Source organism: Dromiciops gliroides, chromosome 4, assembly GCF_019393635.1.
Source record: "Dromiciops gliroides isolate mDroGli1 chromosome 4, mDroGli1.pri, whole genome shotgun sequence".
Lineage (NCBI taxonomy): Eukaryota > Metazoa > Chordata > Mammalia > Microbiotheria > Microbiotheriidae > Dromiciops > Dromiciops gliroides.
In genome coordinates this window covers 398,183,640-398,211,168 of record NC_057864.1, presented here as the reverse complement: position 1 = coordinate 398,211,168, position 27,529 = coordinate 398,183,640, and the positions used below count along the sequence as shown (strand labels likewise).

Sequence of the window (27,529 nt, the reverse complement as noted above, 5' to 3'; positions counted from 1 at the left end):
AATAGTACATTATGGAGATGGGGCACTTTCTTCCATCATTACTGCTAAATAAAGGGTCTGCTATTTAAAAAACAAAAAAACAGCAACAACAAAAAAGCCTCACATATACTATCATGCTGAAACATCCAGTTCCCATTATCAGTTTTTTAAATCTCTGTACTTTATTTTTACAAGCATTTTCAATGGCCTGCTTCAAGCAACATTCAATACAGTAAAAATGTGAGTATAACAAGGAACTCAAGACATCCTCACTAGAAAATCCTTATTCTCAGATAATCTTGGACTATTTTATAATCCTTAGGATCAAAAGTAGATTGAGACAGGAAGGCTAGCAGTCTCATTATAATCATCAAAGGCCCTGACACATAGGTTAACTCGTGTTACGTTAGCTATGTCAAAAGGGGAAGTGATCAGAATATGGAAATCCAATTGTTTTATTTAGGATTACCTGGTTTGTCTGTGTCCAACTCTGAACACCAGTGCTAAAACACTGGCTCTTAAAAAGGAGAGGGGCCGGGGAGAAAGGAAAGGAACAGGCACCTATTGTGGGCCAGTCGCTGTGCTAAATACAAGTATCTCATTTGAGGCACAGGAATAACAGAATTTACTAACACATATGTCGAGAAAACCTCACAAGTCTAGGGCCATGATAGTATAAAACCAACACAAACATACCAATCTGAGATTTTAAATTTAGCCATTATTAAGCACCCATTCATGTACTGTTGCAGATAAAAATAAAGAAAAATGTACAGAGAGACTGTTCTGGGTCCTGGGTAAAATACCAAGATTAAATAAGAACCCCACAGAGTTTTCAGCCTGGGGTTGGGGGGCAAGACTCTACAAACACTGTCCAAGAATATACAATATTACGTGGTAGGTGGATTGGGTATAGAACCAAGTACTATGCCAAGCAACTAATAAGGGAGTTGAGGGAAGGCTTCATGAAAGAGGTGGCATTTAGCTGGCCTTTAAAGGACATGTAGGGCTTCAGCAAGGGTAGTCAGGTGGCACAGTCCTGCTATCCCTGTTTGCCTCAGTTTCTTCATCTGTAAAAATGATCTGAGGGGCAGCTGGGTGGCACAGTGGAAAGAGCACTGGCCCTGGAGTCAGGAGGACCTGAGTTCAAATCCAGCCTCAGACACTTGATACTTACTAGCTGTGTGACCTTGGGTATGTCACTTAACCTCAATTGCCTCACCCCCCCCCCAAAAAAAGAGCTAGAGAAGGATATGGCAAACCACTCCAGTATCTCTGCCAAGGAAACCCCAAATGGGGTCATGGAAGAGTCAGACCCAACTAAACAATAATGCAAGGGTAAAAAACCACAAGGCAAAGTTAAAAAGGAAGGAATATGAAGGGAATTGAGAAGGAAACAGGATATTTTAAAAGATTTTTCCCAAGGTGCTCAAAGAGACTTCCATTACCAGACTACTTAGGTCATTATGGGCCAGGTAACAAGCCTGAATTATGAAGGGTACCGAGAATACTAGAGGGAACTCAAGAGATCTCAGAGATATGGTAACTCCCAGCCTGTCAACAAGCATTTATTTAAGCACCTACTATGTAACAGGCCTCCACCCCACCTCACTAGCACAAAGGGATGGTCATATTCTTAAGTGAACTCTGTAATTCCCTTATCTGATCACCCTCGAAAACCTCAACCCCTTAGTTCTTTCTCAGACTTTTCCTCCCTTCCCTCTTATCCTGACTCATTGGTGAACCCAGTTCAACTGTACACTGTCCCCTTAGACAGGAAGCCTTTCCTGATCCCTCTTAATTCTAGTCCCTTCATGCATAAAATCCGTGTGTTACCAGCACTGAGGACAGTACCTGGCACATAATAATTAGTAAATGCTTATTTAGTGACACTGTGCTCAGAGCTAAGGATTTAAAGAAAGGCAAAATTAAAAAACAAACAAAAACTACAGCCCCTGTTCTCAAGTTGTTCACAGCCCAATGAGGGAGAGAACATGCAAGGAACTATTTATTTACAAAGATAAGCTACACGCAAGATGAACTGGAGATCACCAACAGAGGGCTTCTAGCATGAGAAGGAAAGGCTTCTAGTAGAAACTGGGATTGCTGCAGGGATTGGAAGAAACAAAGGAAGTCAGGAGGTAGATAGCTTCAAGCTGCACTGAGACCAGTCTGAGGATGATTGAGGATTTCCCTCCCTCTTCCCCTCTACCCACCCCCTCCCCGCAAGAGCTTTTGTTTATATGGGTGAAATCCCTCAGTATTTAGATTAGAAATTAAAACAATTTAGGATCATTATGAAAATAGGTCACGGGGCAGCTAGATGGCGCAGTGGTTAAAGCACCGGCCCTGAATTCAGGAGTACCTGAGTTCAAATCCGGCGTCAGACACTTGACACTTACTAGCTGTGTGACCCTGGGCAAGTCACTTAATCCCCATTGCCTGCAAAAAACCAAAAAAAAAAAAAAAAGAAAAGAAAATAGGTCACCCACCAAAGATCTGGGAGACCCCCGCCAAGGGTCCACAAAACACACTTTGAGAACTGCTGATCTGGTCCAACATTCTCCATTTTACAGATAAAGAAACCAAGGCCCCCCAAAAGTCAAGTAACTTGGCCAAGATCAGTCTGAATTTGAACCCGGGTCCTGTGATTCTATTTCCAGCTCTTTCCGTTATAGCAAACTGCCTCTATTCTTGAAACAGCCTAACAGCAGAGGTTAGAGCTGCTTCTTGCATATTCTTAGGAATAGGTTGTCCATATGAAAAGAACCCATTAGAAATGCTTGAAATGGTTTAGATGCACCTGGATATTTTGTATGCTTCCAGCTCTCTGATTCTATTATTTTATTATTATTATTTTTTTTTTGCGGGGCAATGGGGGTTAAATGACTTGCCCAGGGTCACACAGCTAGTAAGTGTCAAGTGTCTGAGGCCGGATTTGAACTCAGGTACTCCTGAATCCAGGGCCAGTGATTAATCCACTGCGCCACCTAGCCGCCCCCTGATTCTATTATTATTAAAGAGAAATGGTGGATAGAGCACCGGCCCTGGAGTCAAGAGTACCTGAGTTCAAATCCGGCCTCAGACACTTAACACTTACTAGCTATGGTGACCCTGGGCAAGTCACTTAACCCCAACTGCCTCACTAAAAGAGAGAGAGAGAGAGAGAGAGAGAGAGAGAGAGAGAGAGAGAGAGAGAGAGAGAGAGAGAGAAATGACATTACTTGATACTGTGTGACCCTGGGAAAGTCACTTAACTGTTTGCCTCAGTTTCCTCCTCTGTAAAATGAGCTGGAGAAGGCAATGGCAAACCACTCCAGTATCTTTGTCAAGTGAACCCCAATTAGGGTCTCACAGAGTCTGAAGTGACTGAAAAACGACCCAACAACAGAAAATCAGAAAGTCACTGGAGGAAACGTAAAGGGAGGGAAGAAACTCCTATTTAGTTCCATTATAAAAACATTTCTTTCAAGGACAGGACAAGGGTCATTTGAAAAAAATCCTCAAGCTCACATGGTGTTATTATCAAATGCCCCTTTCAAAATTGGTTAAGTGGAGTTCCAAGGACCATAGAATCACAAATCTAGAGCCAAATGGGAGATTCAAGGTCATCAAGTTTAACTCACCATAAATGAGGTAGGGCACTGAAGCCCGGAGAGGGCAAATTGCTTGTCTAGAGGCCCAGAGCCAAAATTTGAACTCATGTCCAGTGACTCCAAGTTCAAATTCAGTTCAAGTTCCTAATACTACATTACTTCTCTTTAAGTTAACATTCTTGTAAAAGCCAAATCATTAAAAGTGATTAAAAAAAAAGAAAGAAAGAAAATACAAACCCTAGAAGCGAAATTAGGGGTGGGGGGTGGGAAAATGACATTGGCATTGCAAACTGCAAAAGTTTCTCAGAACAAACCATCCAACACCTTTATTACCTCCAGTTGGCCTAGAGTCGATAGGTGAGAGTTGTACGATGTCTTGGAGACAAGTGGTTATGCAGGGGTTATTCGTTTGCACCGATGCTTTTCCAATGTCACTAATTTGGCTCTAACACTTCCATATGGCAGGATAAATGGGATAAAAGGATCATAATTCTCTTCTGTTTGATTCATGTCCAAAAGAAAACTCCATGTTTTGTTTTGGATTTTCATTTTTATGTTTCAGCATTTTACCAGCTCATTCATTATGGCCCTTTTAAGGCAGCAATTTTCACTCAGGACACAATGAGTATTAAATATAACCAGCTTCATTAGGTGTTATGTAATTCCACTCATTCTTCTCCCTCAGTTACTTCAATTCTCTCCAATGCTTAATGATATCAGAATTAACTATTTGATCTCTATTTCTCTTATTCTCTATTCATACATATATATCCATATGTACACATTGATATAAATATATGTGTGTATATATGCCTATGTGTATATCTATAAAGATATAGATATGCCCATAACATTCTTCAAATACTGATAATAAAGCCCATGAAAGATCATTAGTCCACTGCTTTCAGCACCACACAGCTTCAAAGGGGACTACAATTAAGCCAGAGTTGAGGATCAAACCTCATTTTTTTAAACATCTAGAAAAGGGGTTTTTAATCTGGAGTCAGTACACTCTCTTTTTTCTTTTTTTTAGGGGGGGGAGGGGAATGAGGGTTAAGTGACTTGCCCAGGGTCACACAGCTAGTAAGTGTCAATTGTCTGAGGCCGCATTTGAACTCAGGTCCTCCTGAATCCAAGGCCAGTACTTTATCCACTGTGCTACCTAGCTACCGAAGTCAGTGCACTTTTAAGACTTTTTTTTTTTTGTGAGTTGTCAGTGCACTTTTTTCTTTTCTTTTTTTTTCTTTATTTCTTTTTTGTGGGGCCATGAGGGTTAAAGTGACTTGCCCAGGGTCACACAGCTAGTAAGTGACAAGTGTCTGAGGCCAGATTTGAACTCAAGTACTCCTGATTCCAGGGCCAGTACCCTATCCACTGTACCATCTAGCTACCCCATCAGTGCACTTTTAAAAAATATTCTGCTAGTAACTACATTCCAAGATGTTTGGTTTCCTTTGTAATCTTTCATATTTTATTTTATACATTTTTAAACATTATCATGAAAAGGGGTTCCCCAAGTTTCTCTGTACTGTCAGAGGACTCCATGACACCCAAAGAGTTAAGAACCCTTGATCAATAAAAGGCTAGCCTCCAAGATTTGAATTTGAGAACATTCACAGTCAGAAGATTCTCTTGTACCTAACTTAATTCCTTCATAGCATGGTTTGAGTCAGCTTTGTTTTCTGTGTTCGATAGCAGTCATGAAGAATTGCTGGGCATTACCCACTGTCAAAGAATCTTTCATATGATGGAATACTAATATTAATATAATGCACAACCTTCTTATCTCCAATTGGAAGAATCTCCATTTACTTAAAAGTGTTGAATTCTTCAACCATTTCTGTGGCTCTTCTTAAATTTGTCTTCCCTGTCCCCCTTCAGTTAGAGCATTCAAAAGGGTGCACCATCTATCAGTAAATACTGAGCATGATTGAGTAAACCACCATCATATTAGTTTTTAAATTACTACATTGCTGCCTCACCCCAACCTCTCAATTACCTTCTATGACATTTACTTGGAGAACTCTAGATTCACAGCTAGGAGAGCTCTTAGAAGTCATCTAGTCCAACTTTCCCATTTTACAGATGAAGAAACAAACAGGAGCCCATCAAGATAAAATGACTTGCCCAAAGTCATAAAGGAAGTAAGAAGCAGAAGTGAAATTTAAACTCTTGACTCAAAATAAAGTGTTCTTTCTACTACTCTACGCATAACAGAATGAAGAAATTTTAGACCTAGAAAAAAAAATTACCTTGCCTAATTCCCTGATTCTTACAGATGAAGCTGTATAACGGCAGAGATGAAACTAGAACCTAGATCTCGATTCTCTCACAGTCCAATGCTATTTTCCATCTTGGATCCAAGTTTGTTTTCTTCCCCGGCATACTGCTCTGCATTTGTGTTCAATGATCTTCTACCTGTTTCTAACTACTCTAATTCACCAAGATCCCTTTTGAATATTTTTCTTCCTCTCTCAAGGCTTTAAAGTGGTAAAAAATGGAAAAAGCACAGACAAATATGGAAGCAAAAATATTAGCAAAGAGGCCATAGCAACATAGTCAAAATATTACTCTCTATAACCTGGTTAGATTTATACCAGGAATGTAGGACTGGTTCAGTATTAAGAAAACTATAAACATCATAAGGTCAGTTTACTAACAAAACAACTGAAATCTCATGAGTATATCAAAAGATGAAGGAAGAGCTTTTGGACAAAATACATTTATTTATGTTAAAAAATAACAACCTAGAAAGCAAAAAAATACTTTCCTTATCAAGATAAATAGTACCTATCAAAAACAAGTAACTAGCTTGATCAACGCTAGTGTAGAAACGCTACAGGCTAATGTAATGTAGAAACGCTACAGGCTTTTCCTATAAGATCAAAGGTAAACAAGGATATCAGTTCATTGTCAACACTATTATTTAATATCATTCTAAGAAATGCTAGCTAGAGTAATAAGGGAGAAAACTGAGGGAATAAACATAGGCAAAAAGAAAACCAAATTATTGTTATTTTCAGAAAATATGATGATTTACAGAACTCTAGATATTGAAGCAAAAAGTTAAATGAAATAAAATGTTTAATAAGGATGTAGGATATAAAATAAACCAACAACAACCAAAAAAAACCCTCATAATTTCAATTTTTCACTAACAAAATCCAGCAGGAAGAGACGGGAAAAAAAGCCCATTCAAAATAACTAAAAACTATAGAAGGCATATATTAAAGAAAAAAGGAAAGCTAGAAAAGTTGGAAAAATATTAATTCTTTATTGTTGAGTGTTGCCAATATAACTGAAATGACGATACAGAATAAATCACAGCATGTATGCCATACCAGACTACCAAAGGGTTTACTTTACAGAACCAGACAAAATAAGAACAAAGTTCATATGGAAAATAAAAAGTCAATAAACTCAAGAGAAGTCATTTAAAAAGCAGGAATGAAGAGTCTAGCAGTACCACTGAACCCTCATTGCCCTGCCCCCCCCATACATACATATATAGATATATATGGTACCTACTATATCGAAGTGCTGCCTTTTCAATGAGGGATGGGAGGTGGAGGGGGGCATGGGAGGAAGGGAGAGCATTTGAAAATTAAAGTTTTAAAAACAAATATTAAAATTTCTTTTTACATGTAATTGGAGGAAAATAAAATACTAAATAAAAAAAAAAAGTTTAAAAAAGTATTAGGTGCCTAGTGGTTACACAGGATCATGCTAGTGGCTTGCAGAGTTCCAAAGGTGTGATGTTTAATTATCACATGATATGGTCCCTAACCCCTGCAGAGCTCCTTTCCAATTTATCAATGAATTAGTTATTCTAGAGTTTTAATACTGGAGTTAGGAAGACCGGTGGTTATCTCCTCCCTGGGACAAATCCTAGATATGTGACCATAGACAAGCCAGTCAACCTAGAAGTGCCCCCAGGGAATCCTCTAAGAATGTAAATTTTACAAAGAAGTTGCTGCTCTGCCCAAAAGGAAGACGTTTCCCAGACACTAACTTCTTCAGGACACTACTTTCTCTTTGTCAATGAAATCGAAAGTCTGGATCTCCACAACTTTCCCCTCCACCCTGCCCCACCCCGAAATAAATAAGTAACATGCTTGGCTATTCCTGTAAAAAAAAAAAAAAGCTTTTAGCAAAATCTATTCCAACGAAAGGAAAGTGTGGGGTTTCTATGCCTCCCATATCCACCTGCCCTGGTATGTCTATGATTGCTATCAGGGAGGAGAATACAATGCATAAAAGAATGGACCTAACTGTAGAAGCATCCTAGCTTCACTATTAAATTAAACCCAGTACTAGAGATAAACTGCAGATTCCTCATTGAGCCCGAGTGTCACTAGAGTCCCATTATTACATTTACAAGGAAAACTTTTCATCAGCAATGGACTGTCCATCCCAAATCTAACCCACCTCAAATATCATGGTATTTCTACTGAAAATTGTGCTTGATTTCTGTGACAAGTTTCAACACTCCAGAAACTTGTCTAGAGAGGCTGTTTTTTTCTGATCATCCAAATCATCAGATTATCTGTGTTGCTGGATTTTTTTCATCCCCTACAAGGTAGGAAGCTTTCTTGTCTGCCCATACACAGCCTCCATGTGTTATCGATATACGCATTCCATTTGAATCCAATTTCCTGGCATTACCTCTGCCCAGGTCAGGGATGAATGGCTGTCAAGTTCCCAGGGGAATAAAAAGAAAAACCCTTTCTTCCTGAGACAGCAAGTTTCAATTCACAGAGCACATGGTTAATCTACATATGTGAAGGTCATGGCACTTCAGTCAAAGAGGTTAAGAATGGAACAGCTCACGTAAGGGGCTGTCTTAAACATCTTGGCATGATGCCCAACAAGTGAGATTGTTGAAAAGCAATAGATAGCTTCTGGCAGCAGCGAAGGGAAAAATATTTTGATCATGTGATGCCATACAAACTAACCAGTTTGCTTTGCGTGTGAAACTTTTGCAGACCCCCCTCTACCCCACCCCCCAAAAAAGAAAAAAAAACACACGTGCAAATCAAATCCAGACTTGGACTCTGCCACTTTAGTTGGCCCTTCTCCCCTTCCTGTTACAAAAACCTACCTGACAAAACGCAGTCCCCCCAAGATGCTGATATCCACAGAGGGCTGGCTCAGCTTTAACAAACTGACAGCCAATTTAGCCAAATGCCCCAACAGTTCATTATGCCTTCTGAGACAGGTTTGCAATACTGGAACACACACACACACACACACACACACACACACACACACACACACAACTGAGACCAGAAGCCCATAACTTAGACTAAAAGAAAACGCCACTTCTCAGGTTGTACAGTTGTTTCTAATAAAACTCATCTGTCAAGAAAAATTAGTTTTTCATTGCGAATGCAGAACTCTGCTGAAATTACAGCAACTCTGGTGCCTAATGCACTGATTTCACATTTTTTAAAGGCCAGTTCTCTCCAAATACAAAGTGGCTTTTCGCTCCTTGGCTCCACCAATTAAGTTTAATTATAGAATAAAAGGTAAAATGCCCATGGTTTTTTGTGTGCTTTTACCTCCCTGTCAAGTGTCACAATGAAGAGTAGGCATGGACCTAGTCTCACCACACACAGCGCATAGTGGGTAAAAGAGGAGAAAGAGGCCCTTGGAAAGCAAGTCTTAGCATGTTTGGGCCTGTTTCTAGCTTTGATAACTCTGGAGCTGTTATATAAAAGCCAGGTAGAGGGGTAGCTACGTGGTGCAGTGGATAAAGCATTGACTCTGGATTCAGGAGGACCTGAGTTCAAATCTGACCTCAGATATTTGACACTAGCTGTGTGACCTTGGGCAAGTCACTTAACGCTCACTGCCCCCCCCAACACAAAAAAGAAATAAATAAGATATGATAAGCAAAATGCTAAAAAAAAAAAAAAGCCAGGTAGGACAATAAAGTAAACTAGTATTAGCCCCCCATAAAAAGCAGAATCTTAGCAAACACTGTGACTGAAACTGGTGATAAGCCCAGGAAACAAATGATATTGAAAAGCTTTTTAGTAGGTAACAACATAAATTAAAGCACATATTAAAAAACAAAAAACAGCAGCCTGAACCAACAAATTTTTTTCTTTTTAAAAAGTCTATCTACAGAGCACCGGCCCTGGAGTCAGGAGTACCTGAGTTCAAATCCGACCTCAGACACTTAACACTTACTAGCTGTGTGACCCTGGGCAAGTCACTTAACCCCAATTGCATCACTTTAAAAAAAAAAAAAGGTCTATCTACTCACCTACCAGCAGCTCTCTCTATTAAGGTTCTCTCAAAATACTGGTATTTTTATAAACCAAATTACCAAGAGTTCCCATAAAATGTAAGAGAATATAATCTCATCTAATTTTTTTTAATGAAAAAAGTATCCTAATAACAGAAATTGCATGTATTGCTCACTAGATTACTGCTAATAATTTGTAAAATATTCACAGGTAGATATCTCTTTGTAGGATACTGAACATCACAAATTATAAATATTGTATGCAAGTAAAATTCCCTAGGTCTCTTGATATAGATCTACCACCCAATACAATGCCTTGAATATTGTTGGTAAGCCTATCCAGCACCTAATGACATTAACCTGAAAATTTTATTATTTCCTTATTTAATTTTTTAAGGGAAAAAAAAAGAAAGAAAAGCCTGAAAATCCAAAACACTTGATTAATATGATCAGCTTCCCCCAAATACATGACAACTTAAAGTCACATCTATGACTCCACTTTGCATGGCTAACATGTATTTTTTTAATTTGTAAGATTTTTACATCTGAACTTATATGAACTTGTAAACTTGTGAAATGAACTGATTATAAACAATGAATCAATTTGTTCCTTAAAATGACATCTGCTTTATTAGAAAGGTGCTTGTTCAGAATTAAGGGATAACTGCCTTTCTGGTTTACAAGGCCACTTAAACCTGGGGGAGGAGGGGGGAACAATTTGAAGAAGTGATTTTCCTTAGATTTAGAAACAAGATCTAAATTTTACTGTTTTTGTTGAACATTGATAGGTTGAAGTTCTACCTTGATAAACCAGTATAGAACGTACTTTAACCATGCTAAATAACAGCATATTTTCCTGCTTTCACAGATCTTGAAGCAAATAGTTACTAAATCAGTCTTCTATTCCATTGGCTCTAAATTTTTTCAACAATGATATTTTCCATGTAAGCAAAATTCCTCTTACTAATAATACAAGCCAATTTCCTTCAGTTGACAATTGCCTTAAAGTAAAGCCCACAACCAAAATCTTGACTCTAGATGAATGCTACTGCATCAACATAAAACCAATTTTAAAGTCTCCAGACTTATTTGATCCCTCACGTATAAATAGCCTTGCTTCTGGTTAAACATTCTAATCTAGAATGTGGCACTGGAGGTCTTCAATAAATTCACTAGGAAGATGCAATTTTGGTCAATACCTTTCAGCTATTTCTCTGAAACAAATAGGTACTGAAGAGCAAGGGGGGATGAGTGTGCAAAGATGGTGCAGGGCAAAGTTTGAATGATGCATCCGTCACCAAAAATTGTTCATCTTTTTGTATGAGAATTATAGGAGTACAATGATATATTTTGTTTTCATCCTCCATCCCACTGTGTAACATTCCAAGAATTTTTGTAAAGGTCTAAGATAATTCATGAAGGAAATTAAGCAGCCTGCCTTATACTTGCTTGCATCCTCTATATCTAACAAAATCCTAGCGTAATAGATGCTTGATAAATACAATGATGAAGAAATTAAATTTTAGTTCTGATAAGTCTGTAAAGGTCAGCTTAATAAACACTGCTGCATTACACATTATAAAACATGCCTATTTCTAGTAGGATTATTCCATTCAGCTGTCTAACTCACTTATATTGCTTGTATACCATACCGAGAAGGAATTCCAAAGATTCATCGATTCTTGGAGCTGAGGAGACCTTAGATAACATCTCATTCAATGCCTTTGTTTTAAAAGTGGGGAAACTAAGGCCCTCTAGAAATTGAAAGGACTTAACCAAGATCATATAGAGCTAGTTAGCAGAAGAACCAGGATTAGAACTCAGGTCTCTTGATTATCAACCCACCACTCTATGACTCCACTTTGCATTACTAACATTTTTTTATTTGTAAGATTCTACATCTGAACTTACATAAACTCATAAACTTATTAAATGAATTTATAAACAATGAATCTATTTGTCCCTTCAAATGACACCTAAACTTTATTAGAAAGATGCTTGTTTAGAATTAAGTGATAATGCTCTTTCTGGTTTACTGTGTCATTTAAAACTCATGGGTCAATTTCTTGGAAAAAAAAAATATAAAGTAGAAGTAGTTATCTTTAAATGACTTTTTAAATGGGCTTTACAAAGCCAGGCAGTTAGTGAATTAAGAAATCTGATCCTTACAGTTTCATAAATTCGATGTGGAATTCTAGGATGATTTTGGAAGTATGCATGATTCTTTCAAAATAAGAGGGCTTCACCACGAGAACAAAATATATTGGAAGATTTTAACATAAACTAATCACAAATGTCTCCTTTTAGGAATGCTTAACTTCACCATATACAAGTAGCTAGATTTAGTGACCAGGATAACTCGTCTGAGCTTTACCAGAACATATCCGTATATCGCAAGTACCTGCCTAAATCTAGAACAGTTAACTTTTCTTATGCAGATTGTACTATGTAAAAAATGAGAAGAAACAAAAATTCCATTAATTCAAAATTAATAAGTGAAAGGAAGTTTTGCTTCTTCTAGTCTTTAACAGTTTCCTTTCTGCATACTCTGTTTTTCTGTGGCAAAAGACTAGTCAAGGTTTCTTGTTAGAGATGAAAAACAGGTACTAAATAACAATTAGGAAATAGCAATCTATAATATACTTCTTTAGCCCCCCAAAATAAAATAGGATATACAGTATATATCGACCAGATTGTTAATCATACATCATTCAAATAAGGCAATTCTAACTAAAACATTTTAGTTATGATCATTTTTGTTTTAATACCATGCATGAGGTAGAAGTTCAAGAAAGCTTTGGTTAAATGCCTATTTAGAAATTCTTCCTATAGAATGACAGCAAAAATAGTTGGCAGGTATAGAGTACTTAAAAAATCTGAAAAGCCTTTTATATATATTACAGCATTTGAGTCTCAAACCATCCTGTGAGATAGGTATTATTGGAATTATTAGCCCATTTTACAGATGAGGAATCTATATACCATAGAACTAATCCACGGGCACACAGCTACTGAGGCAGAATTTGAACCCAAGTCTTGCTGACTATATCCAACACTGACTTTCTTTTTGAAGAAACCTTCTTGGCACTGGCAATACCTAATATAGACTTGGGTATACAAATGTAAATAAGCTTGTTGATTAATCCTCTTAATACAGACATTTATTAAGCCTATGCTTGCCCTCCTAGCTATGAAGGCAAAAAGGCACATGTACATTAAAAGAAATAATCTTTTAAAGTACAGACTCTCAGAAATAGTTGATTTCCTTCGTACTCACTGTGGCAAAGAGTTTTAAATCTGATGCACATATCTGACAGGATAAAAAGACAGGCCTGCATTTCTGCCCCACCAGCAGCTAAAATAGCATGCCAATGTTTTACACAAAGAATATATTCAACAGAGAAAACTGACTTGAATCTAAGTAAGAGTCCCTTTGAAGCTCCAATTTTTTAAAGTTAAGAAGTCAGTCATCTTTTAGGAGCCTTCTATATGCAAAGCATTCCTACAGTTTTTCCAAAAACCAAAAACCACGAAAAGGGAGATGGGAAAGAGAGGGAAAAGCAAAAAACAGGAGGAGAAAGGGAGGAACATGAAAATATAGAAAAAAGGGAAGGGCACAGATACATGTACCAAGATATCTAACTCACGTAAAAAACATGAAACTGTTCTTTTTAACATCAGAACAACCTAAATAAATGGATAGAGGATGAGAGGAAACAAATGAAGGGGGAGGGGAGGAGTAGCAGTAAACACTTTAATGATTCAGTTACACAATGTTTTTTCTACTAAATCTTAGGTTTCTGCAGCTTCCACAAACATACTCAAAAAACATGATCTCTTAAACTTTCAACAAAATACAGTGGCAGCAATATGACCCTATGATTTATAGCCCATCTATACAGAGCACCAATTAATTATGAAAAATCTGTGCTTCTCCCTAAGAGATCTGGGGCCTCTTCGAAGTGAGAATGAAGACCATTTACAGGGCTACTGTTTCCTAGGAAAGAAGTTAAGAAATCCATTACTGGGAAAGAAAAAAGTTCTTGGTTATAAAAACAAATTATTTTGCCAATTATATATGTTAACAGCTCATATCATTAAGATGAAACATGAAGATTGGGAAGGGGGAAAAAATACTTTTTTTTTCCTTCAGCATCCCATTACAGGGGACTAAAAGTGGCAACTGGGCTTTAGAATTTTCTTCTAGATCTTCATCAAATAAGGCTTCCTTTCCAGAGTCATCTAATAAGGAACAACTTCCTGTCTGGTTCTGGAGATCCCGCTTTCATCAAAGGCCCAAATGAGATACAGAGAAGTATCTCTTATAAAAGGACGTCAGCAGAGGCAGAATCATAGTTTAATTCAAAATGATTGCCTTACTGTGACATATCTATTCCAGATTCTGCTGCCATCCACCTAATTTTATTAATGGAGTTAAAAGTCAATATCTGTATACAGAATATGTCCAAAAAATTTTGGGGAGGGGGCTAAGTACTACAAACAGGCCTCTACTATGAATTACTGTATCAGCTCCTTTTCTCTACACCAAGAAATAATAAATGTATGTTGATTGATTGAAAAATAAAGACAACAAAAGTTCTTAATAGGATTTACTATGTCACAATAGTCTAATATTTAACTGGAGAACTGAGAGGATTAGTGGTGAAAATCTTTTCCCTTAAACCTATGTATTTATAGGTAACCAGCAACAGGCAAATGTCCTCAGCTCAAGAGTTTCACTCACAGTGACCTGCCCACTGCTGACCTTTATATCTAGGAGGGAGTTTATGAGAGAGAGGGAATGAAGGTAAATGATGGGGTGAGCAAAGCAGATTTCCTATTGATTCATGTTATGTTTTATAAAAGTAAAGTTAAATTAGCATTAACTGAAAGAAAGCAAAACAAATCTAGAAAGCATGCAAAAATCTTAGCTATATGGATGAAGTCATAATAAGCACATATAGGGAAACTGATCAATCCAGTTTCTCACACAGAAATCCAAGAAATTAATACAACTAAATAGTAAAATGTCCTATTTAACTTTCTTTAAAAAAAAAAAAAAGGTATCTCCCAGAAACAAAAGTCTACCAAGCACAAAAAGATATGCCACTCAACAAAATCCATTTTGCTAAAAATCCCTAGGGTGATCCAGCTCTGTAATAACACCATTCAAGGAAATGGTGAATTTCTTCTATCTGGCCATTATTTTGGGGAGCATTCTAAATACTCTCGAGGTCTATTCCATGCAGAGATGATTATAAAACATGTCTGAAGATGGATTACCAACTTAGGAAGGGGTCTATGCCTAGAGAAATAAATTTTTTAGAAACAGTTGTTCCCACTGTCACTAAAGTTGAAGACTAAAGTCCGTATTTTAAAAACTTGTCTTTTCAGAGTCCTCCACCAGACCTACCATGATGCTTCATCATGGACTGAAGTGCTTCTCCAGTTGAAAGCTATGGTAACACACCCCAAGTACTGGCAGATCTTTCCAAATGTGAAAGGCCAAGCTGGGTAAGGCTCATTCCCTTCCCCTCCCCCCAAACTGGCTGCAAGGTGGGGACTTTTAAAAGACTGGTTATAGAGGGTCTCTAAACCATTTAAGTAGAGGAAATACCTTGCCACCAGAAAAATCAGACATTTGATGAAATGACTTATGTTTCTTTTAAGATTAGACCTGAAGCAAAACAAAGTTTCAAGCACTTAAGAGAAGCTGCTTATGTTTGTTTACAAGCATCAAACAAGTTGTACAATTACTCTGCTTTCTAAAGATAGAAAATAACCAACATTTGCCGGACATAAGTATAGAGAAAAGATACCATGTGAATTTATACAGGCTTCATATTCTTAATTCAGTCACAGAATAACAACATTGATACATAAAACAAAAATGATGTGGATTAACCCCCTTCTGAGAAGTCATCTCTTTAAAGGTTCCATTACGATTTCAACACTGGGCAAAAAAAAAAAAAAATTCAATAAAATAAATTCACTCCCTCAATCCCCAATTTTATTGTATAAATTTTAAATGATTTTTTAAATCACAAAGGTATACCAGAAATTTAAAATTATAATTTATTCAAATACCCAAACCAACCCCCACAAACACACACAAAATTACTTTTATGTAAATAGCCCCTATATTGGAAAAGCAATATTGTATAAAATGCTTCTATCTACAGAGCAGAAATATGTTCTGGTTAGTTAGCAGTTCTGCTTACTACATGCATCTCAACACTACAGGGAGCTACAGCCTGGGATTCTCAAGCCTTAAGCGCATATCCCCAGCAAGTGTGGTAACACTGCTTTACATATCCACAGAGAATCTGCTTTAAAAAAAAAAATCTCCCGATAAACGGCCCATTTGAACAGGCACTGAAATATTTGAAACCGCATACTTGTGTCCAAAAACACTGAAAACATTTATGTGGCCTAAAGCATAACTACAGATTTCTTTTTTTTTTATGTCATAGGCAGCTTTACAACATCCATAATGAAAACTTAAGCATTAGCAAAATTACTCAGATGTTCAGTGTTATTAATATACAGCAATATCCTCTATAAATTTGTTGTTTTAAGTAACATAAGACAGTTCTGTCAAACACCTGCTAGCAGCCCCAAATTTACAAATCTACACACATCCGAAAATTAAAATGAAGCACAGGTGAAGTGTTGAGTTCTCCTTCCCAGAAATTTGGATCAAAGCACCATCCACCCCATTAACTGTTCAGCTGTCAAAAGTCTAGTACAGGAGTTATAAAGGCTTATGGACACGTGGGAAAAGGCAAATACCAATGCCAACATTAATGAACTGAAGTTCAGATTCCTAAAACCATCTTGCAACGAAGTAGCAACATTTAATAAAGTTACACAATTATTGATTAACCCATTCTCTTCCTAGTGGAAGGTAGAGTAGCAAAAATAGATTAAATAAGGGTTTTTTTCTTGTTGTAGATGGTCCTTTACTACTTTCATGACTTGTCATCATCACTATTTCTAAGGTCAAGAGCCAAGAAAATTATCTTTATTTGTCCCCAAACATTAAGTGGAAAGATGATATAAAACTAGGAGTGAAAGTACAAATCTATTCTGAGGTGACTATTAAAAATATGCCAATTAAAATTTGATCTGGAGCTAGTGAAATCTCCAAAGAGTTATTAAAATTCCTTAACCTAATTGTCATAATATACATTTGGTCACATGTTTTGAGATAGTAATAATTGTCAAAGATTTCTATACAAGACTGAATATGTTGTTTGCACTTATTAGTAAAGATAATAAATAAAACCATGTATATAAGATATCAACATTAGTGATAGTATTCAGCACATAACCTAGGTAAAGTTATTATTCTATACACAGGTTTTTGAAATTATTTTTACTCTGGTGACTTGGATTTGAGAAAAAATAGCTCCAGCATAAACTACTCTGCTACAAATTCAAAAAGGAGACTAACTTGATAGTTTGGATTTCGTAATGTAGACACAATCCTAAGGGTATCAGTTCCCTGGAATTTAGAGTCAGGTTTGCCTAAATATTCATGCTATGGAACTGAAAAGGTCAAAAATCAAAAGAAAAAAAAAATGCTAGTGACATCACTTCCTCAAAATTTAATGACCCAGAAATAGTTGTTATCCTAGGCACGTTGTGCTGGATAACTTGGAACTATATCATATTATGTCAACTTGAATTTTAGAGAGGGGACTAGGTACTACAAACAGGCCTTTGCTATGAATTACAGTATCAACTCCTTTTCTCTACACCAAGAAATAATAAATGTATGTTGACTGATTGAAAAATAAAGACACCAAAAGTTCTAAATAGGATTTACTATGTCACAATAATCTAATATTTAATTGAAGAACTGAGAGGATTAGTGGTGAAAATCTTTTCCCTTAAACCTATGTATTTATAGGTAACCAGCAACAGGCAAATGTCCTCAGCTCAAGAGTTTCACTCACAGTGACCTGCCCACTGCTGACCTTTATATCTAGGAGGGAGTTTATGAGAGAGAGGGAATGAAGGTAAATGATGGGGTGAGCAAAGCAGATTTCCTATTGATTCATGTTATGTTTTATAAAAGTAAAGTTAAATTAGCATTAACTGAAAGAAAGCAAAACAAATCTAGAAAGCATGCAAAAATCTTAGCTATATGGATGAAGTCATAATAAGCACATTAGGGAAAACTGATCAATCCAGTTTCTCACACGGAAATCCAAGAAATTAATACAACTAAATAGTAAAATGTACTATTTAACTTTCTTTAAAAAAAAAGGTATCTCCCAGAAACAAAAGTCTACCAAGCACAAAAAGATATGCCACTTAACAAAATCCATTTTGCTAAAAACAAAAATGAAACTAAAGTACCAATTAGGAGTCAAAAGAAATTTATCATAATGCAATTTAGCTTAATATGTTTTATAACAAATATATAGTATGATAAATGACTAGTTACAACTATTGTGTGAAATACTAAAGAGCAGTCCCTGCCAAAGTTCTTAAAAGACACCCTTTAAAAGAAATCTGTTACCAGGAGACAAGTCATAATGCCATAACTATATTTTCAGTGTGAATTAGTGCACAATAAACATATATGTCCACATACAATTTTAAAGTATTCCCAAGAGATGTGCTAATAATACAATGAATTTATTTTCATTCCAATAAAAACAAAATACTTGTAATTTCCGCCATGAATGGTACTCAGAAGTAGCATGTACCTACATCTGTCTCTATTACAGTACAATTGTTTCTAGCTTCCAAAAGCTGTAAATTTTAAGATATCTCTTTAAAAACAGATTTGCTTTCTCAGCTTGCTTTTATGAGATGATATCCATGAAACATCCTTACAACCTTTTTAACCAGTAAAAATCTCATTGAAAAGGGGTGGGGAAAGTTATTATCCTTGAATTTTCTATTTTCCCATTAAGAGTAAAGAAAATATATGCTAACAGAAAGTAAAATCTTCCTTTAATGATATATAGGTTGTGAATATCATCAACATTTGGTCTATGCAAAGTTTCACCATTATTCATTAAGATCAGTCTATCACTCATTCTATCTTTCTTTAAATATATCCCTTTTTAACTGACCTGAACTGGGTAAAAATTTTAAGTGTATGCAATGGTATTTATTTACATTGGATTCTATTCTAAAATAATAATAAGATTAAGCTGTCCAAAGAAAGAAAAATGATAGGAAATATACTATGCAATGTTATTTTTCCTAATGTATCCCGTAAAGCAATTTAATTTTTTAAAAAAGCTCAAGTTATCTGACATACCAAAATAATCAGATGAAAATCAACTCTGGGTGCTTTTTGCTTTTTTGGGGGGGGGTGGGGGGGTCTTTAAAACAGAAAAAGAATATTTTAAATAAAGAAGATTCACATGAAAACCAATAAAAATTTTAAACTCAGTTCAATGTCCATTCCTTTTCACTTTTAGTATGTTATTTTTACAAATGGTTTTGTATCTATCTCCGTTGTACATTTATAACCCAGCCCAAACTTCTCCTGCACAAACACCCCAAATAAGAACTCTTCTTTTATTAAATACTGAAGCAGGTAAGAACTATGTGTGTAAAATAACCAACAATGAAGGCAACTGAAATTATACCTCCATCGTTGCTACATCTTCAAGATTAGAATCTGATTCAATTAAATCCTGATATAAAAACCTATTGTGATACAGCTCAGTTTACTAAGAGTAAAAAGTAAAAAATATGTGCCACTTTAACACATTCTCAAAAAGTATTCTCTTATTAAAATTCCGCTTCTCTAAAATTAATGTTCATGATAATAGCAAGGCAAAGTCACATGGCTGGGTTTTATTTTTTTAATCTTGATGCAAATAATATACTATTTCTGTTGATGTTCATTTAATTCTCCCATTTGTGAATATTAGTCCTTACAATTTAAATTTCTAAGAGTATTCAACTTGCATCTGCTAGTAATACTGCTCAGTTATTATTTGTTGCAAGAATTTTTGTGACTGTACTGCTCAGCACTTCTATTTACATCAGCAGTGCTAAATGCCCAATGGTGAGAGGGGAGCCAATCAGATGGCAGATTAGATGTCAACTCAGAGGCAGCTGTCTGGAGACTATTACAGCCAGTTTACCTCCACAATTCAAATTCCAAACCTTGCAAAGGAGATCAAGTCAGTCTGCTAGCAAGAAACACCAACTGTGCAGGACGCTCCCTAATCAAGCTATATGATTTAGCTGGTAGCAAAAAAACACCCCCCCCCAACAAAAGGAAACCCATATAAACAGAATCCAGAATGATCCATTTCCTACTGATCTGATAGCTTATTATTGTATTAAGCACAACAAATATATGCATATTAAATGATCAAAACAAGTACAACTCATTCAAAATGTAGCCCTTGAGGTCAGTGTGTCATTTAAAATTACAGGTCTCAAGAAACCTATGTGACAAATTGTGGATTTCATTATTTATGTTATGTAACATAAAATATTTTAACATATTTCACATCCAGTTAGTTGAAATTTGGAATTTGTGTTACCAAACATTCAAACGCAAAATGAAATCAAAAGCAACTCCACGCTAATCATGTATGGTGTTAGCACTATAATAAACACTTCGATTGTCAAAAAGCAAGTCTATTTTTTCTCACAATTTCCAACTTTTAGCCCTGTGAGCAAAACAAGGCTAATGTAGGCAAACAGGTCAGAAAGAAAGAACTGTTCATGCTTTACTGGATCAAAGCATTTAATAGACAAGATTAGTCAAGATCCACTTTTAGAATTTACTGACTTTTAAAAACACTATTTTGTTACAAAAGCGATTTCAGTCGTCTCCACTGCTGTCTACAGCTTTGTTGTTCCTTTCCATTTTTATAATATAAAGCTAAAGGGGTGGAATAACGTGTTAATCAATTGTGTAAATAAAATAGCTGTTATTTCTTCAGTGAAACCACCTTCTAATGCCCCTGGACTAATCGGAGTCAGACATTGTGTTACCAAACATTTTCTAGTGAGGCAGCTAGGAGTTAAAATGGCTTTGGGAATCTACCCCCGCCTCCCTCCCGGGGGGGAGGGGGGGAAGAGAGGGGGGGAAAAAAGTAAATTAGAAAGAAACTAACTAAACCTTGGCTACAGATTTAGGTGTATTTCAAGCCCTAGAAGAAGGCCCTGGTTTTTTCTAGTAGTTACCTGGGATCTGTTAATGGTCTGTCCAGTGTTTCCAGGGCTCATAGCTGGATGATTTCTTTGTTGTGCCGCTGCCCAGCCGGGGTTTGCAGTTCCATACTGGGAGCCCAGATCTTTGCCCATGCCCATGCCCGCTGCTGCCTGCTGGCTTCCTGGAGCAGCCCCCGCCGCTCCCTGCGCCTGGGACTGCTGCTGGCCTGGGGCATTGGGGTTGCCGCTGTAATCGGGGTAGCTGCTGCCGTAGCTCCTCATCATAGGGCTCGGGGAAGTCAGCAGCTGATTGAGGGTCGGCGTGGCCCCCGAAGGGTGCTGGTTCTGCCCGGCGAAGCGCTGAAAACCTCCCGCGGCAGAACTGGCAGCAGCGGCAGCCTTGCCCAGGCTAGCAGCCCCGCCGCCGCCGCCGCCGCCGCCTCCACCGCCTCCTCCTCCGCCGCCGCCGCCGCCGCCTCCCGGGCCCATCATCATGCTGCTGCCCTGCTGCCGGGGGGTGCTCAGCACCCCGTAGCCCGAGGACGAGCCCCCATAGCCGCCGCCGCCGCCGCCGCCTCCCGCTGCTGCTGCTGCTGCCGCCGCCGCTGCGGCCGCCGCCGCCACTGCTCCTGCTCCCGCTCCTGCTCCTCCTCCTCCTCCTCCTCCTACTCCACTACCTCCTCCTCCTCCTCCTCCTCCTCCTCCTCCTCGTTCTCCTCCTCCTCCTCCTCCTCCTCCAGCACCGCCGCCGCCGCCGCCGCTGCCGCCGCCTCCTCCGCCTCCCGCGCCGGGCCGGCCGTAGCCGGGATAATGGTTGTACTGGCTGTTGGGGTAGCCTTCGTGGGAGTTTTGCAAAGGGTCCATGCTGTTGGGGGGCCCGGCAGCGGCGGCGGCCGGGTGCATCATCCCCATCCCGGGGCTTTGTTGTCCGCCATGTTGATCAAAGCAAGGCCCGGCTCGGCTGCCTGTGCCGCCGCTCGCAGGGGGAGCGCTGCCATAGTAATTATTAAACTCCGAGACCCCCACCGACGCGGAGGGGCCGCCGCCGCCGCTGCCACCGCTGCCGAGGCTACCATTGCCGCCGCCGCCGCCGCCGCCGCTGCCGTTCCCGGTGCTTTGGGGCGGCTGCTGCTGCTGCTGCTGCTGCTGTTGCTGCTGCTGCTGTTGCTGCTGCTGCTGCTGTTGCTGCTGCTGCTGCTGCTGCTGCGCGCCCAAAGCTCCCAGGCTGGGGTGCTCGTACCGGCCGCCCATCTGCTCCCCCATTTTAGTCGGGAGCTCTTCCTCCTCGCCTGACTTGCTCAGCAACTGCTGCGCTTGGGTCTCGGCCTGATTTCCCAAAACACCGTCTTTGCCTCCTCCATGTTGCTGGGGCTCCATGTCAGGACTGGGCTGAGCAGAAGCAGCAGCAGCAGCAGAAGCAGCAGCAGCAGCAGCGCCGCTGCCCCCCGCTCCGTTGTTGCTGCCGCCGCCGCCAACGACGACGACGAGGCTGTTGTTGTTGTTGGAAATTGGATGTTGTTGCTGCTGCTGGAATTGATTTAGCTGTTGCTGTAGTGCATGGTGGTGGTGGAGGAGATGGTGAGGATGGTGGTGGTGGTGGTGGTGGTGGGCATGATGGTGGTGCTGCTGGTGGTGGGGAGGTGCAGCGGGGGGATCGCCAACGTTTTTCAGTTTGTGGTTGGGGAGCAGCCCCGTCTCCATGGCCGGGACAGACGAGGAGGAGGAGGAGGAGGAGGAGGAGGAGGAAGAGGAGGAGGATAAGACCGCGGCGTTCCCACCTTCCTTCAGAGCCGACTCGGACGAGCTGCTGCTGCTGCCGCCGCTGCCGCTGCTGCCGCCGCCGCCGCCGCCGCCGCGGCTGCTCTTCGTATTATTATTACTGGCAGCCGCGGCGGCGGCGGCGGCGGCGGCGGCGGCGGCGGCAGAGCTCGCATTATTGGCCATGTTCAGTTCATTATGGTGGTGGAGGTGATGGGGAGCTACATTATTCAAGCCGCCGCCGCCGCCGCTGCTAGTCCCATCGCCGCCGACCCCTAGCATGGATCCCGGTCCTGCCGCTCCGGTTCCCCCCCGCCGGGAGATCCTGGGTCAAGTAAGCCGGCTACGGACGCAGAGCGGGCTGCCCCGATTACTGTGGTCCGCACCCGCCGGAGCTGATGCTACTTGCGCGGCCATGATCATTGCAACATCGCGAGTCAAATGTGTCCCCCCACCCCACCCCCACCCCACCCCACCCCCCAAAAAAAACAAAAATAAAACAAAAGAAAGGGGAGGGGGAGAGAGAGAGAGAGGGAGGGAGAAAACAATAAAAACACTTTTTTAATAAACAGCCACTCTGTCTCTAGTCCACATAACCCCCAAATAAAATAAAAACATCCCCCACCTCTACCCTCCCCCTCCCCCCCTCCCCACCCAAAGTCCTGGGTTGAGATTAGAAATGATAATGATATCTTACGGTCTATGCCTGTTCTTGCTGTGGGATTTCATGTTGAAAGTTTTTAGTTCAGGTTTAAATGAAACTTTTTTTTTCTTTTCCTCTCTAACCCGGATATGGGTAAATACACGTCTGACTGAGCCTATCTGGCCCAGCATGGCATGAGAGAGAGAGGAGAGAGCTCTAACAACTATTATCCACTTCTCTCTGATTACTCCTGTGCACTTGCAAAACGCGGACTGGACTTCTCCCTGCCCCCCCCCCTCCCCCCCACTTCCATCACCACCATCACCACCACTCCCTCCAGAGCTGTAACTACCTTCTCCCGTCTCCTCCGGCTGCTCTAGCGGTGGCACACGGCGGAGACTCACCCGCGCAGGCACGAACGGGGGAGTCTTTTCTACAAAGCTCAGCAGCCGCTTCTAATGCAACAGCGTGGGGCAAAAGGGGGCTGCACTCTCCCCTTTTGCATCTGTTTCCCTGCCAACTAGGCATTAATGTGTTTGTTTTCATGTTTAAAAGGAACGATACAAAGGTGGAAAACGGGTCTGACTGGCAGACAAAAGAAAGAGACGGATTGGGGAACAAAGTTGTCTGGCTGGCTCAAAGGTTACATTGAGCTGACTAAAAATAAAAATATTTGGGCAATCTGAAGGGGGGGTAAAGCATTAGCTATTTCAGAATTCATTATGTAATTTGCAGAATGTTAACCCGTTGTGCATTGGTTTGAAAGTCAGTCAACATAATTTCTACAACTTTACTCCAACTACAAAATGGGATGGATTAATGAATTTGCTGGAGGTTTGCAATGGGTACCCTTTATTTTATAATAGCATACTATAACTCTCAGTCCTAAACAGATAGTGTTCTGTACACAGTAAGTGCTCAATAAATGTTTAATTACTGTCCACATCTACCCCCCCAAGATTTTATTATTAATATAATCATTGTCTGTGGGGCATCTTGTTATATTTGTATGCAAGTCTATAAAAAAAAAGTTCATTTCTTGTACCCCTGTCGGGACATATACACCTGTATATGTGTGTATACATACATCTATGTATTTCCATATCTTCATACACATATTGTATATACATGTGTGTTTCCATATAGACATTGTGCATACATATACACTTGTGTGTATACAACAAGCATACAGGTATATACACCTGTGTGTTTTCCACGTGCACATGCATATATGCATGTATTTCCCTAGATGTTTTTATATGTATGTGGATACATATATTATTTCCATACATGCACATATTGTTGTTCACAAAAACAAACAGCAAACTCTGTAATAGTTTTAGAAAGAAATTTACTAGGTCATATCTATATTTCTCCTAGGCACTTTTATCTCCACCCCTTAAAGGGACATAATTAAGTTGTGCTGTATGATCCAAACCACTTTTAGAAGAAAGTTTACGTACCAGTCATAACAGCCACAGCTCACACTCATCCTGGTCAGAATACCTCTGTGGCACCTTTCATCATATTTCCAAAGTTAATATATAAAATAATCACCATAATATCAATTCCCTGCTCAATGATGTGAAACGAAGTTATTTTTGTGAAGAAGCAAAATCAGACAGCAACAAGTTTCTATAAGATCATCTAAACACAGATTAATACAAATGTTTCATGCCCTGTTCTCAGGAAAATGACCATAATTGTTTTATAGCTTAGGAATAATCTGAATAACATGACATTGATGTAAGAAACAGTACAACTGTATTAGGGTACTGGTAAGAAGAGAGTGTTTAAAACTACAAGTTTCATTAGGTAATATAAAATTATACAACTCTAAAACTAGCAATAAATACCATGTAACTGTTATGAAATGTTTTGGGGGGATTTCTCTTTTTGCCTTAAAAAATATGAACATACTCTACCGTTCTATAGGACTTGCTTATCAAAAGTTCCCTAATTCTTCAACTGTGCATAAAAGTATTCCAGTTTATTTATAAACTACACTAGTTGTTTTCGTTTGTTTGACCAAGTGTAAATATGTTAGATGACTAATAGAAAACGATAGAGTGGAAAAATTGGTGGGTAATTGTGGTAGGGGGAAGTCAGGTGCATACCCAAGGGTCATTATAGATTGTAGAAACAACAAATTGCAATTCTATGCAAACCACTGGAAAGGGGGAGGTATATCATCTTGTAGAAGAGAGAATAACAGAACTGTAAGATGAATTCATGCCAAATCATTCATCAGCTTTTGCCAAGAGAATACTACATCTTTGTTACTGTGCCTTTTTGACATTTTTCCCCTGTATTTTCTTCTTTTCTATATTCAAATACATACTAATTATACACATTACACCATAAATTGAATTTTTTAAGTCTTTCATATGCAAATATAAATATATGTCTCTATGTATATGTTTATATGCATACATATATTCTAAAACTCCATTTCATATTTATGTTTTAGACATTTATGCTCGCACTGGAGATATGTACATATAATCATTTAAAAAAGTTAAAAATCTGATAAAATGTATCAAAAGAAATCCAAATTATATTACCCTTATTTTGTGGCTTGTTTTCATAACTAACCCTGAGGGAAAATGAGTCACAAAGTTACTATTGACTCTTTTCAAGGGGGGAAAAAACATTTCATGTAGACAAATCATGAAACAGGGGGGAAAAAAATCAAGAAGTTTGTAGTTTTAAGTTGTTTTAATTTCATTTGCTTCAGCAAGTCATCTAGAAGGTTGGAACCAAGAGGCTATAAAATAGAGGCCCTCAGCACAATGAAATCGGTCTGCTATAAAAGGCAACACATGCCAGTTTTTCCTCCCCAATGGCAGATGCCACACCCAAAGCAGACAGAAGGCACTGCAGTCTGTGTAAGTGAAGCCCAACACAAAGCATCGAGGACTCAGTTTTGTCTCAGACCATGAAGAATTCACAGACACCTTTTCAGCATCCTTCCTGAAATGAGAAGGCCCATATTCTGTTCAACTTGGGCTTTTCAAATGCACTTATCCAGGAAAACAAAGTAAAAATCTCTTGCCATCTTCATTAAGAAATCTAGTGTCTTAATAAAACTAGAATTGCCACCAATCTGTTAGAAAGTGACAAAATCACATTTGAAAGTCCACCAAAGCACAATTGCACCCGTGTGTTGTAATTTATACTGCCTTGTTTTCTTTAATTTGCTAAAAGTCATAGTACATTCTTCACCCTAGTCTCTTTCTTACAAATTAAAGCCCCGGTAAGTACTGCATTCATTTTTTATGCCAAATCCCTTCTCTTTACCTCTTCTCCCTAAATTCCAGCCCACAAGAAACATTTTAACAATTTATCACAAATGAAAACAGTGCAAAAATCCACTATGCTTCAACTTCTATATGTCTGTCTCAGCCTCAGGTTGCAGCATTTCTCATTTAAGTAAGGGTATTGCCCATTATTTTCTTATTATTCATATTTCATTACAGGCTTATTTTTACTTATGATACAGAAAAAACTAATCTTCAAATACTGCTCCTTTTGAATCAGTTTAAGGACATTGCCTAGAGCATCCTTTAATTTGCCTACATAAAGAACACTTGGGCCAGATGGTAGTTTTAGAATTTCAAAAACTCTATTCTTTTAATGTTGCTAGTACCCCCTTAACCATTCTCTTTGGTTAATGATTAGTCCCCCTTTGCTATCTTGCTTGGTTTTACAATGACTCTATATATTCACTACCCCTCATATTTTTCTTTATAATTAAAAGCTATTTGAAATAAATAACTATCAAGACTTTATAAATAGGAATTTTTTTAAAGCTTTGGATACTCTCCTCATTGATTAATGAAAAATTTCAATGAATGGAGTTCATGGCATTTCCCTACTAATAATAATCAAGGGAGGTGTTTGTTTGTTTGTTTTTTTAATTTAAGCACCAAATAATTGTCTTTTTCACTTTTAAGTAATGAGTATTCATTGAATGCAGGATGTTTCAGCTATTTTATATCAGCCATGCAAGTTAGTAGTGGCCTATAAATTCATATTTTGAAGGCATTAGTAGACCTTGAAAAATATCTGAGCAGAGACAAAAAGCAATTTAATAAAATCAAGAAACATGTCATCTATAGCCCATCACTATGCATCATCAACTGCTTTTCTCTA

General features: G+C 38.7%; 1 protein-coding gene across 1 annotated transcript in view; it reads right to left on the bottom strand.

The window, feature by feature from the left end:
* The window catches only part of ARID1B (AT-rich interaction domain 1B), a 581,815-nt gene extending 558,217 nt beyond the window's left edge, over positions 1–23,598 (bottom strand). Inside the window, 4 exon segments of the mRNA XM_044001940.1 lie at positions 21,007–21,674; positions 21,717–22,801; positions 22,886–23,132; positions 23,429–23,598. Of these exon segments, the coding sequence (XP_043857875.1) occupies positions 21,007–21,674; positions 21,717–22,801; positions 22,886–23,013 (1,881 nt within the window). The 5' untranslated portion in view covers positions 23,014–23,132; positions 23,429–23,598.
* Positions 23,599–27,529: the final 3,931 nt, after the last annotated feature.